The sequence below is a fragment of the Mustela lutreola genome, chromosome 8 (genome assembly GCF_030435805.1).
Source record: "Mustela lutreola isolate mMusLut2 chromosome 8, mMusLut2.pri, whole genome shotgun sequence".
Taxonomy (NCBI): domain Eukaryota; kingdom Metazoa; phylum Chordata; class Mammalia; order Carnivora; family Mustelidae; genus Mustela; species Mustela lutreola.
Window position 1 is genome coordinate 20,281,127 of NC_081297.1, and position 17,103 is coordinate 20,298,229.

Consider the following 17,103-nt stretch of genomic DNA (forward strand, 5'->3'; position numbering starts at 1 on the left):
GGAATGTGAGCAAGATACCCTCTGTCAAGACTGGGGTCAGAGATCCTTCCAATAGCAAATCTGCTCAAGTCACAGACATGCATAAAAGGACTTCATACTGGCCTTTGGATGAAGACCAAGGTCCACGACAGCTGCAAGGCTCTGTAGGACCTGATCATTCCAGCTCTCCAGTCCCTCCTGTAATCTCCCAACCTCTGCCACCCATGTGTTCTGAAATTCCTTGACCATGCTGTGCCTGCCTCTCTCTGGCCCTTCCACATGCTGTTCCTCGGGCACACGCCATCAGGACGCCTCCTACTCAGCCCTTTCCTCCCTTCCATTCACTAAGCACACACTCTTCAAGCTGTAACGTAAATACCTCATTTCCCCTGACTTGAAGAGCGTCTGCAACAACACGGTCCATGGTCTCATTGCCCTTTGTGGCCGCAGCCAGCTCACCCTTCCAGCGTCTGCTTAACCAGCACCAGGCATGCCTGGACGTGATCAAGTTCATTTCTTATTGCATGTCCCCGGGGCCTCGCTCACAGATGGGGACTTAGTGGGCACAGGTGTGTAAACACACATATGCATGCATACATGCATATTTATATATATGTGTGTGTCTAGAGGAATGTCTATATCTCTTTATCTCTATCTATCTATCTAGTAGAAACCTTTTATTCAGAGCTGTAGTCAGATAAATGAAGAAATCAGTTGAAGGAGGAATTATAAAGACCGGACACGTACCTTAATATTCCAGTTTAATACAACACACATAGGTGTACATTTATTCACCAATCTTTTGATTATAGTGAAAAGTCTTTTTCTTGGTAAATGAGGCTGCGGTTTGGAGTTTTGTGTTGTTTTTCTCGCAAACTATAATCGCAAACTTCTCGCCAACTATAATCACAATGCATTGGTCCGTGATTTGCGTTTTGAAAGACACTTCGCTCAAAGACACACCGCCGATCTCCCTGAGTTGCAGAACCTTTTACATTATTTACATCCCGCTCCTGACTTTCCCGGTTGTCCTGACTACCCTTAATTTGATAGCAATTTATTTTTAGGGAATTGCTCTCATTAAGTCTCTCATGGAAATAACATAGTTTTCACCTTTCTTTTAAACAGTAAATTTGTCAGTGTTTTCAGTATTAAATTAAGTGATGTGATTATGATAAATCGAGCTAGCATAAACGGGGTTAGGGACAAACTCAGCTGACTTTTGGCAAATTTATATTCTCAGCTAAAGGGAGCAGAAGCGCTGGGGGTGTCTTTAAACCACTTTAAGCGAGTGTGATCAAGTCAGACTTGCTGTTGGAAAGATTACTGACCCCAGTCTTGAGAGGGTCTATCTTGGTCATGCTCCCAACCTCAGGAAGGAATGCATCCTACCTCATGGACTTCTGGAAAGCAATCATCAGCCCACACTGATGACTCCTTTTTGTGTCTACTCATTATGCCAAGCCTGCCCTGAGCTCCTACCATGAGGTGGGATGAGTCGTTGCATTGTGGATTAATGACTGCTCTTTGGAAACGTACCTTCACTTGGGAGGAACAAATGTGGGGTTTCAGGGCAGTTGAGAATGTATCGGGTTAATTTCCAAGTTCCACCCCGTCCGTGTTGTGTGCAGACAGTAGGAAAGGCTGATACAACCTTTTTTTTTTTTTTTTTTTGCCACTTAGCTAAGACCTAGCTAAGAAGCTTATGGTGGCCGAGGTTGGAGAATTTGAATAACTGAAGGAAAAATGTGATGCTGCCAGCCAGGATTGCTTAGCTGGATGGGTTAGTGGGTTAAATAGCTACCAGTTGCCGAGCTTGTTCAGGGCACCCAGGCCATCAGTTAGAATGTTTTGCTCAGTAAGTGGAGAGTGTTAGCGAATCTGGCTGAGTCAGGAGTGCCATTCAAGTAGAAGTCAGTTAAGAGAGCCTTCTCTCATTGTCAAGTAAATATTCTTTAGACACTAAAAACCTAGAGAGATGAAGCACAGATTAAAATAGGGTATAGAGTGCGCTGGCAGAGGGATGTGGAGAGTGCAAAGGGAGTGGAATTGTGTATTTAGGGGAGGACCAGGTCCGGAAAACCTTGGCTGTGGTGCCCGCTACTGTGGAAAGTTGTGAATGAGATCTCAGTTTGTTTCTTTCATTGGTGATCCTGTTCCTGATTCCAAGACATAAAATACTGTATTTTTTACAAAAATCAGAATTTTTTTCCTTGTTTATATTATAGAGTCCTTTCCAAACTAGTTAGAATAAAGGAGGTTTTGCTTGGGTTTTTTAAGGCAATGTGAAGATCAGAAAGCTATTATTAGCAATTCGAACTGCAACAGAAAATATTTCCTGTAAGCCGTGTTGGAATCTTTTCCAAATGTATTCCCCCCAAGATTTTCGCTAGCTGCCTTCCTCCCACAGGTGTCACACGCGTATCCTTGAGGAAGATATCACCCAATATAATTTCGATTAAAATAGATAATGTGAAGTGTTCCCAAATTGCTTCTTAATAAAAATTACTTCCAGGCCTGGGTGTAAGACGTATGAATAAAGGTGCATTGTGTGAGAATGCTGTAAGAACACAAAATATGATGAGAATTGTAATATTGTAAAAATCCAACAAGAGAATAAACCATTTCTGCTGTTGTGGTCTGTGCATTTCTTCCTGGAGACAGGCATCCAAGGGGTTGTGAGATTTGAGTAACTAGTTTTTTGGTTTTTGTTTTTGGTAAAGAATTTATATCTACATTTCAGATAGTTATCACAACCTACATTTGCATATTTCTCTATTCTTAGAAAATTATATAGTCCTATAGGATAAGTGGATAATCCTTTCTTGGATTGCCCTAAGATTACTGTTAAAAGGAGAAAAAATAATTCAGGGTGCATATTATAGATAGTTTGCTGCTGAATACAACTGTAGGGAGCTGAAGCAGAGGAAAAAAAATTCACATTAAATAGACTCAGGACATTTCAGAAAATGTAATCCCTAAAAATGAATTTTTGAACAAATGAGAAATGATGAGAAAACAAACAAACAAACAAACAAACCGTAGTCCAAACCATGTCCTGTATTTGGGATAATTCCCTCAGGAGAATTCATATTCAAATTCTGGGACTCAGGTTCCATTTTCTAAATGTGATAGACTTTCATTCATTTGTGGTCTCAATTTCTAATTGATCATAGATTACAAGAGTGCAGAAATGGAAACTGACATTTAAAAATCCTGAGATTTTAGTGTATAATTCTTGTTAATAGGATTTGAGTTCATGCCTAATTGCATTTATGATCAATGTTCAAGCAGAGGTTGTTTTTGCATAAAAAAATTTTTTATGCCTAATTAAGCTTTACCAGGGGAAAAAAAAAATACCAGGAATTTAAACTTTGCTACCATTCGTTTTTAAGGTAGCTTTTATCTGATCTAATTAAAAGTCAACTCTGTCATTCTGAAGCCTTAAAGATAAATGTGCTATTTAATTTATCCTGTTTTTTTTTTTTTTTTCCTTTTATGGCAGGTTAAATACAAAGAAAAATTTGATAATGAAATGAAGGATAAGAAACATCATTACAATCCTCTGGAAAGTGCTTCTTTTAGGCAAAGTCAGCTTGCCACCGCACTGGTGAGCGATGTAAGTTACTTTGTGATTCGGGAATTATGACTCATAGAAAATTTTTTTAAATATCTTTTGACTCTTGTATTTTCAGAACCCAAGTGTATTGTAATTACTAAAGATCATGTAGTTTCCAAGTAATTTTAGTTGAAAACACTGAAGCATATTTTCCTGAAGCTTTTTTGAGAAAAACGTATTATTGTAAGTTACTATTAATGGTTACTGATTGCTATTTAGTTAATCAGTAGGAGTAGTATTGCTAATAAAAACTATTATATGGGATCAAGCGTAGAAAGAGATTACAGAGTTTGGCAAAAAAAGTAGTGTGTAGTATCTTAAATTAGTGGTTGTGACAATAGTTAACTCATGTAATTATGCCCAGGAAATTGGGCTTCTATAAAGTACAACCTAGTGTACGGTAGTTTATAATAAAGAGATATTTAGAAATTGCCCTTTGTAATGGCTTATGGGTTCTTTCCCATCCCTTATGTAAATGCTCGGAAATACTTCTTTACAGATTTGATTTCATTCTGTTTTTTTTTTTAAATAATTAAGTTTCAGTTTACAAGAAAAGATGCCTTATAATTTTTATTAGAGTTAGGCGGAGTGTGAAAATGGAAACGGGGAAAAGAGACCCCTTTGCTATAGTTGAAGGACATATGGAGTCCCTTTACACGTATTAAGATGAAGAATTGCTGAACTGTTGCTTTGTTAGATCACTTAAACCTTTCAACTCCTGCCAGGTGGTTGGGACTCAGCATCTCTTACTTTCACTAATGTTTAGTATGTGTTATTTGTGTGCCTTAACTCACTTGTGTTTGTTACCAGCAATTGAAATGGTCTTTTGGGATCACTGGGAATATCAGAACGGCTTCCTTTTCTTTTGTTTTTATCCTGTGTGTGTGTTAAAGTGTAAAGCAAATAGAGTTGGAATACACTTAAAGGAACCCAGAGCATGGAGCCTGGGAGCAGGAGGTTTAGAATCAGACAGCTAGGATTTGAATCCGGTTCTACATCCTCTAATATTATCCCTTCATCTTTCTGTGCCTCAGTTTACTTATCTGTAAAATGGAGATGCTTAAAATACCTCTCCACTAGGGTTGTTGTGGAGATTGAATACGTACTACATGTAAAGTGGTTAGAAAAGTGTTGGCACACAATAAGTGGTCAAATATTTTGTATTAATATTTTAATATTATGAGTACTAATATTATTATATTTTCAAAACAGCTGGTTAAAAAAAAAAAGTTGGCAATAGGATGAAAAATACTGAAAGCCCTGAAATTGCTCCAAAATGTAATTAAAATACTGTAGTAATTTCTAAAGAATATAGTAGCTGGTATTTTTTGTTTCGAAGACAGAGTGCCTATTAAAATTACTTGATTCTGTGAACATCACTCTTTTAAAATATGTAAACAATGAAAGCAATTATCAAAATATGTGCAAGTCCCCAGAAGTTAACTTTTTTACTCATTCACTGGTAAACGAGCACCACCTAGTGGCTACATGTATATTTGCCTGTTAATTTACCACTGCCTGGTACTTCATGATGTATTAAAAATTAATGATGGCCATAAGGCAAAAGCACCTTTTTCTTCTCTTAGATGGTATTTTGTTCCATGTTTATTTTCATAGGTGAAGTACAAGAAAGACATTCAAAGTATGCACGAGCCAGTCTCAGGTCTCCCAAACCTGTTTTTAGAGCATGCTTTGAAAACCAGCAAAATGCTCAGCGGAGTAAGTCTGTTGGATGGCAACTCAAAGTGCCTTGTGTCTCCACGGAGCCAACCTGCTTCCTCCCAGAGTGCCACGCCTCCCTGAATAACTAACTCATTGGGAAAGTAGTGGCTTGCTTTCTTAAACCCCACCAAAGCTGTGCTCTACGAAGGGGCTTCTCGCTGGCTCTTTAATATCTCTTCAGTGCAAACTCTCTCGTTGAAACAACTATGCTTCAAAGCCCATGGACAAGTGTTCTTTCTGTCTTTCTTCTTCCCAGTTAGATGGAAGCCACTTGGCGGTCAGGTTTAAATCAAGGATCTCTTCTTTTATGCCCTCTGCTCTTTTCTGGAGCAGAGTGTCTGGGATTAGGTCCCAGTAACATACAAATTTGTCTAATTTGTATTTTTCCTGAAAATAAATCCCACATCACATGACACTCTACTTTGAGACTTGTGAGGGTTTCCCCAGTTTCTTCAGAGCGATTGGGGGAGTGAATGGTTTTTTCATGTCCTAAAGAAAATATTTGTGTACGCTGCCAAGTGATCATTCCATCAGAACTCACCTCCAGGATGCTGTTTCAAACATTTAATGTGTGTGGATCCTGACTCCGTGGGTTCTCAAAAGTGATGACCCCAGCTCACCTGTGCCCCACTGCCGACTTCTCAGAATGGCTCATGGTGACGATGAACTATAATTTGACCTCATGTTTTTTCTGCATCTATTTTCATAATGACTCACACGCTCACCCACTTGCTCAGAATTATCCAGATGTATTGAATAGCTGCTTTGGGCCAGGTACGATCAGATGGAAAATTCTGTTGGGCAAGAAATGTGAAAATAATTATCTTCAGGAGATATGCTCACAGTCCTGGATTTTAAAAAAAAAAAAAAAAATCTGTAGTCCAGACCTGGTTCCTGAACTATTGAGTAATGAGATACAGCTTCAATTCAGGTTTAAGAATGTCTGCCTTTGGCTTTGATGTGTTGAAACTTCTGTTCATTATTTGGTAATCTTCCTTTCTCAACTGATGTCATCCTTCTTGAAGTGCATTACGTGTGTAAATAATTCATATTCTCAGAGATTTTAAAATTAATTAACTGACTTTTATCACTGGTCTTGGGAGGAAAAGCTCTCTGTCATTCTCTGTGTCTGTTGGGTGGGCTAGGAGACATGGAGGATTATCAGGCACGGAATTAGACTCTGGGCCCGCCCACTTTGTTCATCCTTCTTGCCATTGCAAGCCTCCACTCTCCACCTCTGCACACATTCCTCCACTCCTCAAGTGATCCCTTCAGATTCACATTTTCCTCTAGGACCCCTAGGGATGTTTCTAAATGTTGGTACATTTCTATTCTCGGAGCCTGCTTTCTTCACGTTTAGTCTTTGCCATCCATCCCATTTTGATCATTGAGTCGCATCTGCCCTTGACTCTTCTCCATCCGTGCTTGAGTTAAATTTCCTGAGAACATGAGGATTTGTGCGCAAATAAGACAAGAAAAATATCATGGTGGTCACTTAAAAATTTGGTAGTTGGAAGAATACACGCCTCTCCTAAGCAATATTATCTTCAAGAATACTGACCTTTCTGGGGCGCCTGGGTGGCTCAGTGGGTTAAGCCACTGCCTTCGGCTCAGGTCATGATCTCAGGGTCCTGGGATCGAGTCCCGCATTGGGCTCTCTGCTCAGCGGGGAGCCTGCTTCCCTCTCTCTCTCTGCCTGCCTCTCCATCTACTTGTGATTTCTCTCTGTCAAATAAATACATAAGATCTTAAAAAATACTGACCTTTCTCTTATAATAATGGTGAAAAAATTATAACTTAATACAAATTGTTTCTATCACAGATAGATAGCAGAGAAACTCAGCAAAGACATATATTACATTTATTGTATATGCCATTTTAAAAGTTTAAGTCTTGATTCAGATGGTGCTTTTGTCTAGGTTATAGATATTTTTCCTTCACAGAAAAATTGTGACTGAATAATTACTTCATGGGAGAGAAAGTTTAAGACTCAGATATGTTACCCTGAGGTATCTATTTATTAAAGATGTATGATAATACATTGGCTGAAATTTATTGTACATTAGAATTGCCCTTTTTAAAATTTTAATGTGGAGAGAATTGGAATTTTGCTGATTTATAAGGCAACTTAATTTTAGCCAAAGATTGAATAAGAAAGTGCTTAATAAACAGACATTCTGCCAAAATTAGTTGTCAGTTGGTTATAAATGACTGTTTTTTAAAGACCTCTAGATGTCTTTAGTATAAATAAATCACCATTTTTTTAAAACACATAGTGTAAGAATAAAAAATTAGTACTTATGAGTTTGAACAGCTGTACTAATTAAAGTTTTGAAGGACCATTTTGCCCTGGAAAATAGAGCTTTCGATTTCTTTGATAACTTTGCATTAACGTGAAATATGTATTGCATGTTACTCTGTGTCATTCCCACTAGGAGGCAACAGAGACTATTACATAAGGAACAGCAAGTCTTGAAAATTCTTTTGCAGATCTTTCTTCAAAGAGGTTCTGTTTTTTGTTTTTTAAAGAGCGGTTTCTGAAATTCTCTGCCACTAAAATAGATCACTGGGGACAGTATTTATTGACCTTCCCTGAGTCTATTCCATTATTGCAGGCATAATATCCTGGGCTTTACTAGTTCTGATTTTAACTTGATATGAGTATATTCTAGCGTGTTACGTTTGATTCATAATTATTTTATTTACATATTATAAAATAACTTTTAAGTAAATTATAAAGCCCCTAAGTATACTGTTATTCTTTGAGGTTATTTAATTAGCAGAGGAGCCGAAATTTAGAATCTGTTCTCTTCTTGACAAGATGTACTATGGGAACATTTTCATGAGCTTCCTGGGGTGTTTTACTCCCTCACTTTATTCTGGCTAGAGTTTTGGGAGACACATGTCTTTGTACTCTAATATCTCAGAAGTGCCTCTGGGGACTGTTGCTGTGTCCCCATGGAACGGTGGTTCTCATATGCATCCTTCCAGGCTCCCCATCCCTGGCGCTGGGCCTCTTCCTGGTTCACTCTCAGATCCCTGGAGCATCTGCTAAGACTTGAAGGTCAGCTCTGTTCCAGCCTGCTCTTTCCTGCTCCCTTTCAAACGCAGCATACCTCCCCCTACATCCTGCAACACTGCCATTTCCCCTGAAATCCTCACTGCTGAATGAGCAACCAGCTTTGGCTCAAGTCTTGAGTCTTTGAGAGTGACCATTTACCTCTAGAAGTGAACTAGCGCAGTGTCCAGTCTCCAGTGAGAGAAATTACAAAGCAATTTTTGTTTCCTCGTGGCCTGTTGTACTCGGTGTCCTTCGGTCGCCAGTTTTAGCATCTCTTCCAAATTCACCACTTTGTCTGTGTCTCTAAATCGTAGTCCTAATCCAATTTCTTCACCTTAAAAATTCAACGGACTATACCCAGACCCCTCTGTTTCTCTTCCAGATATCTCCTACCCTCTCTTTTTAGGAAAATTAGTTGAATTAATCCTCACTCCCTTATTTTTCTCACACCCTTTCAGTCTTCCTCAAGGCTGAGCCCTCGTGCGGAACATCTTTCCTTTACTCCATTCTTTCTTCTTTCCTCCCTTTACTTCTTGTAGATGCTATCAAACACACTTCTGTTCTAGGATAAGCTCCGAACAAATCACCTTTATTTTGCCCACCTCGCTTGTTCGCATGAGTCCTGTGGCTGGTTTTACCGTTGCCACTCCCCAGCATCTTTTTCATTGTGCTAAAGCTAATCGTGCCCTGTTCCTCTAGGGTGTCCCCCATGGACCACCTCGAGCTGCTGGTCCCTGGTGCATTGCCCGCTTCCCTCAGTGTCCGACATCTACAAGGGCAGCAATGAGACTTGTTAGCTTTGCAGCTGTTGTTGGCTTGTTATTTTTCAGTTTGCGCTCCTATGTATTGACTGTTCTCATGGGTCTCTTTTATTTTATTTTATTTTATTTTGTATGTATGTTCATGTTCTCTATTTTAGCACGAGTATAGAAAGCTTTTTGAGGAAAACAAAGGAATGTATCATTTTGACGCGGATGCTGCTGAACACCTGCACCATAAAGGCAATGCCACGCTCCAGAGCCAGGTGTGTGCCCCTCCCCCACACCCATCCAGACCCTTCACCCACGCACTGCCACACACCTCCCCCAAGAAGGGGGAGCAGAGCCTACCTCCTGAGGAAGTGAGCATCGCTTCGGAAAATCTCAGACGCTGCTCTCTGTGACTGGGGTGGGAGAGCAGGAACCATGTTTCCGTGTAAAAGCATTTCATAAAATAAGTTACTTCACACAATTTTAAGCTTACAGTATATCAGTTAATTAAACCATGATCAAATCTCATGATAATTTCAGTTTTCATAGTGTACTAATTTGTCATCGTGAGCTGCAAAATTAATTTTCCAAGGTGCCAAGTTTATTAGAATTTCTCAGATCAGTTAGAAGTGTTATTAAAAATTATCTTACATTAATGTTTCTTTCAAGTATAAAATTCTGTGTATTCCCTGAATGAAATTAAAAAAAAAAAAAAACCTTCCCTGTGAACTTTTTAAGGGTGTTATCTATACATTTTTTTATTCTGAGTTTCAGTAGTTGCAAAAGATGTCATTCCAGCATCTACTAAAATATAATTTTACATCACTCCATTAAATGTATCCTGTGGAACATAAACTCCTTAATGATTTGATACCCATCTTCATTTAAAAAATAAACAAATTGGCTATCCTTTAAGGTTTGGAAACCTACATTTTTTTTTCTCTTTGTATTCTTACTTTTATTTATTTAATTTTTCCTACAAAGTTTTATCCTCGCATATGTTATTACGTATCCTAGTATGTTACTACACTTCAAACACTTTCATTGATCACTCTATCATACTTCTCTAAAACAAAAATAGGCCTACAAATAGGAATTTAAAAACCTGTTACATTTCCTGCTACCACAAACTTCTAAGTATTGAACAACTACTTTTGGATTTAATCATCATTAAAAGTGCTATTACTACATAAGTTAAGAAACAATTTCAAAAAATTATTTATACATAAGAATTTTATTTTATTATTTTTTAAAAAAGATTTATATTTATTTGACAGAATGATAGAGAGCACAAGTTGGCAGAGTAGCAGGCAGTGGGGGGGAAGCAGGCTTTCCACTGAGCTCGGTCCCAGGACCCTGGGATCATGACCTGAGTTGAAGGCAGCCATTTAAACCACCTGAGTCACCCAGGTGCCCCACAAATAAGAATTGTAATGAAGATGCATTTCTGAATGAAATGAATCATGATCAAAACTTTTTTTGTGAATGTAATTCTAAAAGGCGTATTATTGCTAAGAAAAAGCTGATCATTCTGACACCTTATATATAATTCTCGTTTCTGTTATAAGGAATTAGAAAATATAGATCCTTTTACAAACTAAAATACGAAAGAGGTTGGTTGTAACTGAAATAAATAATTCATGATAGGATATTATTAAATAATGCAGGGCAAAACTGAAAGCAATTACATAAAATCTCTGTGTGTGGGTGTTACTCAGTGTCTATGGAAGAAGATAATAGTCCCAGAGAACACTGTCTTCCCTTTGAAAGAAAGAGAATCACACCTGTGTTTTCCTCCTTGTTCATGATTTTCTGATAGACATTCGAAGGCATCACAGGGATCTGTCTCTATGTATATATGTGTGTACCATTAGTGTATATATATTAACCCCATGTACATGAGATATATCTATATATCCGAGCAATTTAAATAATTCATCCAAGTCCTAGAACTGCATTTAGTAGTTCTAAATTATTTTTAGTCCACAAATATTTCTGTATATTACCTGTTTACTTCTTTTATATGTCATTTACCACAGGGAACCCAGTGACCAACCCAAAAGGCCAGAATAATACAATGTTAGAAACTAGGATGATTAATTTCAGATGTATTTATTTTATTTTGCTCTATTGGTACAAGGGCTTGTGAGCTTTATGTGCTTTTTATACTTTTTTTCAATGCAGGTTAAATACAAAGAAGAGTATGAGAAAAATAAGGGGAAATCAATGCTTGAATTTGTTGAGACACCCTCATATCAAGCTTCAAAGGAGGCTCAGAAGATGCGGAGTGAGGTGCGTCCCTTTGATATGTTATGAACTTTTTTTTTTAAGTTTATTTATTTTTAAGTGATTTTGTGTCCAACATGGGGCTCAAACTCAGGACCTTGAGATCAAGAGTCACATGCTCTCCCAACTGAGCCAGCCAGCTGCCTCTGTTATAACTGTTTGATGCGCATTTGGTGTTTTAGCATTTGAAAGGAACTGGCGAAGTGATTCAGAATGTTGAATGGGTCTAGAGGAAAGCACACTGCCCAGGAAGGCCAGGGAATCCCCGTTCTAGATCTGGCATCTTGTCTGGGTCTTTGAGATTCTGTGGCCCTAAGTTTTTCTTATTTGGCAAATACAGTATGAGGCCAGGTGAGCTCTTTGAAACTGCCCTTTCACATTCTATGATTACAAAGTTGACACTTTCAGGTTGTGTCCATGTAAAATTATGATGAGCAGAAAGAAAATGAAGAGCTAGGTTGCTATATTTACCTTTTTTTTTTCAGTGACAATAGAACTAGCATTTATTAAATGCTTACTCTGTGCTAAGCAGTTTGCTAAAAGATTTATATATGTCTCATTTAATCCCCTCAAGGTAATGATGCTAGGTGGGCATATCCCTCAATTGATAATCATCTACTGAAATTAACTGTCTTGTCTGAAATCACATATCCAGTAAATGCCAATGATTTAGGACCTGGTCCAATCATGAGTGATTCTCTTTTTTTCTGTTCCCTAACTTGGTTGATTCTCCCCACAGTCCTCCCATCCCCCCCAAACAGTGACATCGAAAGTTTTAAAATATCAAGAGAAAAGAGCAGTTAAGAATTTTTTGTACATATGCATTCCATGTTCTACTTAAAATGATGCCGAATCATATCCAGATATTGCCCAGTTTTGCTTCATCCTAGTGAGATTTCTTCTGCTCTTTCCTTCTGTACGTTTTTTGGGACCAGACACCAGACAGAGAAGGTTTTCTCTGCCAACACCCAGATTCTGTGGGTGCACCAAGTTATTACCTCAAAGAGACAGAAATAGTGGAGAGCAGATCAGCCGATTACGGCCCCACGCCAGGTGTGCTCTGTGGGCACGATCTTGTCTATTCTCCAGTAACAATAAATACCAAAACAGGGAGAAATGAGAACTTCTGGACAATGAAACTCTCATAGGAATTTTGAAAACAGCATATGTGCTATTGTTGTTATTTATGCTGCTGTGTGTTATAATTCCTCTTTCCAGGGAAAGGGCAGTCAGACATTACGGGGGCTTGTTGAATTGTCCAAGTTGTTTAATTGTGTCTTCAGACAAGAAAAGAGAAAATTGCTTGTTTTGTCATATCTCATAGCTTTTGAAGCCATTGAGAGAAGTTCGACCAAGAAATAAGTGAATATTTTGACGAAATTAGCTGTTTGTTTTAACTGAATTAGCAGAGAGGTAAATTTGGTCATAGTTCAGAAGCCTGACAACAACTTACATTTAATGGGAAAACTTTTATGGGACAATCATTGTCTTAGTTTTGGCCACTATTAACCAAGTGCCACAGACTGGGGGTCTTAAACAACAGAAATTTATTTCTTACGGTTTGGAGGCTGGAGGTCCTAGATCAGGGTGCCAGCAGGTCAGAATTCTGGAGAGACTGTCTTTGGGGTGCCTTCTCACTGTGTTCCCACATGGAGGATAGCGGAGAGGGAGCAAACTCTCTTGTGATGAGTTTGAGGGCACTAACCCCATCGCGAGGGCTCCACCCCCATGACCTCATCTGTCCTTATCACTTTCCAAAGTCCCGACCTCCAAATGCATCACTTTGAGGGTGGTGTGGGGTTTCCACGTATAAATTTTGGGGCAATACAGACATTCAGTCCATACCACCTTTTCTGCATTTCGAGAATAGTATGCAGAGTACTGTGCCGTTACCAGGTGGGGAGCTGGAAGGCAGCTTCTGGGTTGAGCCTCCCGGTTGGGCTTCCATAACTTGTGGCCTGTGTCAGTTGTCACCAGGCTCTCACTGATAGTCACGCGTCATCCTTCAAGGAGAAGACCGGCACCTTCAGACTGGGCTTTCTGTCTTCTTCCCGCCAGCCCCAGGCTCTTATTATTCAGGTGTTTGGGCTACATCTTCTTGTCTTACTCATAGAGGGACATGTTCCCCCGTTTTCCGCTCTTTGATCCTCTTTGTACTTTCTCTTCTGAAGCCTGCCTTTTCCCTCCGCTTCTTTCTCCCCATGGCTCCGGTACTCAAACCGTCTGTGGTAAGTCTCGGGGAAGCATCTTGGGAATGCATATCCCCACCCCACTGCCTCAGGAGGTCCTCCATGAGTCGGCCAGTGGAGACTGGGAATCCTACTTAACAATATCCCAGGAGCTTCTGATGTGGGTGGTTCCGCAACCATTCTTTGAGAAACACAGACTCATTGAAGAAAACGACTGTTCCCCTAACTTAAAGTCATAAAAACCAGGTGGATTTAAACAAACAAACAAGCCCAAAATATATAGATAATCTGCCTCTCAGAGATGCAGTGGGCAAAGTAGACCAAGTTGTTTTTCTTTATATGAAATGCTTAGTTGATTTTTTTGTTCCTGCTGGGGATAGACCCTTGAAACAGGAAGATTCCCCAAGACCAAATTTCACTATACAGATGACAGGGCCTTCAAGCATACCTTCTGAAAAAGTGCTGTTGTTTCTACATAGACATGTTTCCTTGTGCTGATCTTGGAAATCTGAGAACCAGCGCTTTGCTTTTACAAACATTGCTATGCCTACGTGGTACAAAATGAAGATAAAATGTCGAAAAAAAAAAAAATGTCGATAACTGAAAAAAACAAAACAAAACAAACAATAACCCCCCCCCCCAAAAAAAAACCCCACTCCAAATCAGTCAAATGAACTAATCGATTCCTTCTGGTTGGCTGTTTTGACATCAGGTGCCAACAGCTTTAAGGTTTAACTATAGTAATGTATTTATTATATGCTACGGAATTCGCCTACATCGGGGACTTTGTGGGCCTTTTGTTAATATTGGCTTTCAATTTTTGCTATTCTGATTTCTGGTATTGTCGCTGAGGGGAAATTATCCTTTGCAGGGGCTGACACATGTTTTCCCTTTAATTATAGCCCCTGGCTATTAGATTTTTAGGCTCAGCAGTTGTGTTTCTGCTCAGCAGGGTTTGAGGAGAGAGAAACCTTTCAATAGAAAATATTTTTGGCTCAAATTTATACTACAAAGGCTAGAAACATAAAATATCTAAAAATCATAGTCAGACCGAGGTTGATGTGAAAGATGCCTTTAGATATAGTACCAATGAAGTGGACACAAAGAGAAACGTCTGGGTTACAGATGCTTTTTATTCCTACGAGGTAAGCTTGACGATGAGTTTCTTGAGCCTACTCTGGGTAAAGCTAAATGTGTATGATGTCGAGGGTGGTCACTCATGTTTCTGTTAGGCCTATAATTAAGCTTCTCTCACATTTCTTCGAATGCCAGATAGAGGTTTAATCAATATGTTTTCTAGAAGAAATCTCCAAATCTGGCTTTGCAAATTTCTTTGTCTTCTGTTTCATAAAAAGTATACTAAAGTTTTGTTTGTTTGTTTGTTCCAGTCAATCAACCTTCCTTAATGACTTATTTCAGCAAGATAAATTTTTCACCGGAGAAGGGCTTTTTGAAGTGGATGATCTGAAATAAATAAATATATAAAATTTTTTATTTTTGCTTTTTTAAGAAGACATTTTTGGCCTGGAAATACAGCCTTATAACTGTATAATTTCAGTTAGTTCCACATAAAGAAGAGGGTGGTTTCTTATTGTTCTTTGGGAATATCTATAGTTCCTTTAACTCCTTTAACAATCACTTTGTTAAATTTTAGTGTTTCCAGGACATCTCTTGTGACCTTTTTTTTTTTTTCTTCTTCTTTCCTGTGGCTTTCTACAGATCATTTGTTAAATAGTTGGATGTGACATAAACGTAGGAGAGGCAACAACCATCTCTCTGATCGTCCCTCGCGGTTTGGGAGAATTTCTTTACACAATTACCTAACTCTGTAATAGGTAGCTTATGAACCCAGAAATGGCCTTTTGTTTTGCATTAATAACAATCTCTTGTAGAATTTATATTTATTATCTTTGTGATGTAATTTGAATAAAACACTAAGCTGGTAAAATATAGGCTTTTGTGTGTCCGATAAATACTTCACATGGATGGAGATCTCTGTTATTTAGAGAGACTGTTTTTACAGTCCTAAGGTGAGAGTTACATTGGCTTTCAAATCCATGGGTCAAATGCTGGAATTGAGGGATTCTTAGCCAAAGGGTGGCCAAGAATGTCGAAGGGGCAGGTGAGGGTATGGATGTCCGCCCTTCACAGTCACCATCTGCCCCTTTGACTTCCTAGCTGAGAGCTCTTTCCTAGAGAACAATTTATCAGGTTGAAGATAAGACTCCTCACAGTATAACTTGATTTATAGGTGGTAGAGAAACAGTTTCAGGGCCAAAATCATTAAAGAAAGACACGGAAGCTGCAGCGTGAGATGGTCTTTGTCACGTTCACAAAAGGCTTCCAGTGAAAGGGGTGATGAGAACCTCAACATTTATGCTCCTATGCTTTGAATGGCTTTCCACACGGCCAGACTTTCTTCCAGTGGATGGATCCACTCCGTTAAGAATGAACCAGTCCGGGGATTCTCAAATAACCAACTTTATTGGCTTTCCTCTCCAATCGGGCTGGAGTCAGATAGTGACAATTTGATAAGGTGATCAGCAGCGTTACTCTGCTTTCCCAGAGGCAGCTGGTCCTTGATGATTCTTCTTTTGTGTGGTAAGAATTCTAAAATTTACAGTAAATTTGGAGTGATTTCCTTGTGGCTGTGAAGACTCCAAGGTGGTAGGATTCTATAAGGCAAACCTCAGTTTTGTTCTGGGAACTCTTGTTCTGATACCTTTCTGACAGTGATGAGTGTTTTCTAAATTTCAAATTATGTGGTCTTATTTAACAGAAAGTTTACAGAGAGGATTTTGAGAAGGAGATTAAAGGAAGGTCATCACTGGATTTAGACAAGACTCCAGAATTTTTACATGTAAAGTACATCACCAACCTTCTGAAAGAGGTAGGGTCTTGCGATTTACTATTAAATATTGTGAAAGAAAACTAAAGAAATAACCCAGGAAATATTTACTCCGGAATTCCCTACTTACTGGGATATTAATCTATTCCTCTTTCTCTCATTTTGACCTTTATAAACAGAGTTTTTCATTTTCATTAAAGACAGGAAAGTGTGTGTTCACATTTCCATTTAAAGTTGGGGGAAGAAATCACCCAGAGTTTCTGGAAAAACTTGAAAAATATTCTGATTCTGTGTTTGTACCTCAGAAGCTCTGTAAACAGTTTTATAGCAGATTTTTTTTTTTTTTTCTTATTCTGACTATGGGTGAGGCAAACTTCATTCTTTCAAATTTAGTTATTCAAAAATGCATTTTAGAACCAGCGTTTTCTGCAACTCTCCTGTAGCATTCTCGGGACGTCTGATCATCAGAAATGAGGGGCTTGGATGTGAAGGTCTGGGTAAATGACACATTGTTTCGGAGTGGATTGTGTTCTAAGCAGGGGAAATATTTAGCATAGAGAACATAGGGACTCACATTGATTTTTTATTTTACTCTCAGCAGGAATCTGCTCCCCTCCCCCACAACTTGGTGCATTTTGGCTCACGATGTA

The 17,103-nt window shown here is 38.8% G+C and overlaps 1 protein-coding gene across 11 annotated transcripts in view; it reads left to right on the plus strand.

Moving 5' to 3' along the window:
• NEBL (nebulette) overlaps positions 1-17,103 on the plus strand; it is a 358,626-nt gene that overhangs the window by 282,464 nt on the left and 59,059 nt on the right. For 8 of the 11 annotated variants that reach the window (XR_009356517.1, XM_059183982.1, XM_059183984.1 and 5 more), the window contains 5 exons: positions 3,485-3,598; positions 5,216-5,317; positions 9,301-9,405; positions 11,315-11,422; positions 16,385-16,495. The exons of 2 other annotated variants lie outside the window; for them this stretch is intronic. Coding sequence is in view for 8 of the 9 variants with exons in the window: in XM_059183982.1 (XP_059039965.1) it covers positions 3,485-3,598; positions 5,216-5,317; positions 9,301-9,405; positions 11,315-11,422; positions 16,385-16,495 (540 nt within the window). In the remaining variant the exon portion in view is untranslated. The remainder of the gene's footprint in view (positions 1-3,484; positions 3,599-5,215; positions 5,318-9,300; positions 9,406-11,314; positions 11,423-16,384; positions 16,496-17,103) is intronic. One more of the 11 variants, XM_059183981.1, reaches the window with a different exon arrangement.